At 30.0% G+C, this 1938-nt stretch overlaps 1 protein-coding gene across 1 annotated transcript; it reads left to right on the top strand.

The window, feature by feature from the left end:
* Positions 1–682: 682 nt before the first annotated feature.
* Positions 683–1276, top strand: LOC136088048 (uncharacterized). Its single transcript, XM_065811694.1, has one exon. It carries the CDS (start codon positions 683–685, stop codon positions 1274–1276), a length of 594 nt encoding a protein of 197 aa, XP_065667766.1.
* The last annotated feature ends 662 nt before the right edge of the window (positions 1277–1938 follow it).

Here is a 1938-nt window from a genome sequence, read left to right as displayed (position 1 = left end):
ATGAGTTTATCTCTGATGTTTCAATGTGACTTTTTTTAATAACTTTTTTTAGCAAACCCATCCAGAATTTGGCTGGCTAAATCAGTTACTGCATGATGTGTTGAATGCCCTTTTCGGAAACCAAACTGTTTGCTGTATAAGGTATTATGTTTTCCGAGATAACTATACAGTCTGTTATACATAATACGCTCAAGCAACTTTGAAAAACAAGAAAAGATAGATATAGGTCTGTAGTTAGATGGAATAGAATCGTCGCCATTTTTGTATACAGGGACTACTCTTGCTATTTTTAATTGAAAAGGAAAAATACCAGTTGTTACTGAAAGATTGAAGATAAACAAAAGAGGTAATTTAATAACATCAAAAACAGCTTTTAGAACATTAACATTAATATCATCAAACCCGGCACTTTTATTTATTTTAAGCGCATTAAAGGATGACTGAAGTTCATTTAGAGACAGTGCCGACTCATCCATTACATAGTGTGTTTAGGGGGAGAAATCGAATTATGTTACCTTTAGAAGCATATTTATTAACATTAGTGCGATAAGGAAAAAACTATGATATTAGACATTTTTTTTAATAAGTGAAGGAACTGTAAGTAACACTGTTATAACATGGTTGAACTTTATGTACATAAAGCCTTAGCATATGGCCTTCGTTAACTCAAATAAAACAAAATATGCCTCAGTCAATGAATGATAAGTTTCCTAATATTAAATGTATCATTGATTGTGTCGAAATAAAAGTAGCTGTGCCTCAGTCATTGACTGTACATAAATTGCTCTATTCTGACTATAAAAGTCACACAACTGTAAAGATTTTAGTTGGCATTGCCCCAGGAGGTGGTTTTACTTTTATATCTGCTGCTTACCCTGGGAGTATATCAGATAAAGAATTAACCATTAAGAGTGGACTTTTAAATCCAAATTTATGGAATCACGGTGAAGAAGTTATGGCAGATAGAGGTTTTACTATACAAGATTATTTAAGTCCATTCGGAGTTAAATTAATCACTCCATCATTTCTTCGAAATCGCGAACAATTCACTGAAACAGAGGTGATACAAAGTCAGCAAATTGCAAGTGAGCGCATTCATGTTGAGAGAATGATTCAAAGACTAAAATGTTTTCATATATTTGATAGAGTTATTCCTCTAAACATGATTGGTTCTCTCAATCAAATAGTTACAGTGTGTGGAATTTTAACTAACTTTCATGAGCCTATTATAAAAAACGCACAGAAAGTAATGGATAAAAATGTGTTGAGACAATAAAAAAAAATGTAACATTGAATTTAACATTTATATATATCATAAATAACTACAATTTTTTGTCATAAATTTATAAATGCATAAACTGTAAAATAGATTCTGCAAATTTCAATAAAATATTCGTCTTCAAATTAAAAATTGTTGTTTATTTTTTCAATTATTTCGTCCAACATATAGTTGAAGTAAAAGTCTAATACTCTTTTCCTTAGAGTCCCCCAATATACTTTGTCATACGTAATACGATCAATAACCAATCCTTTTGAAGTGTAAAACACAAAATCACACCATGTTTGTGTTGTTAATCCAAGTTGCATTTGGATTTGATCATAATAACTATGGTTTTTGTTTATTAAAATTTTATTACTAGATTTATCAAATATTATAGATGGATTTTTCGCTACATAACATATATCTTTTGGATCCAGATTACTGTATTCTTCGCTGCACTTAATTTCTATTATTCCACAATCGTTATCACACCTTACTTTCCTATCAGGTGATGCACCCAAAACAAAATTTTTTTCATCAAGTACCAAACCACATGGTTCTACATCTAGTTTATAGCCAGAAAATTTCATAAAGTTTTCATAATATTTTAACGCTATAGGTTCATAATATTTACCATAGGAAAGTTTATATGAAATAATATTGTTTAGCTTAGTTTT

This window comes from Hydra vulgaris, chromosome 12 (genome assembly GCF_038396675.1).
Source record: "Hydra vulgaris chromosome 12, alternate assembly HydraT2T_AEP".
Taxonomy (NCBI): Eukaryota; Metazoa; Cnidaria; class Hydrozoa; order Anthoathecata; family Hydridae; genus Hydra; species Hydra vulgaris.
This window is presented reverse-complemented; position numbering and strand designations above follow the sequence as displayed.

What these genes read in the sequence shown, in the direction of transcription:
- LOC136088048 (XM_065811694.1), top strand. Translation starts at nt 683, where the DNA reads ATGCCTCAGTCAATGAATGATAAGTTTCCTAATATTAAATGTATCATT.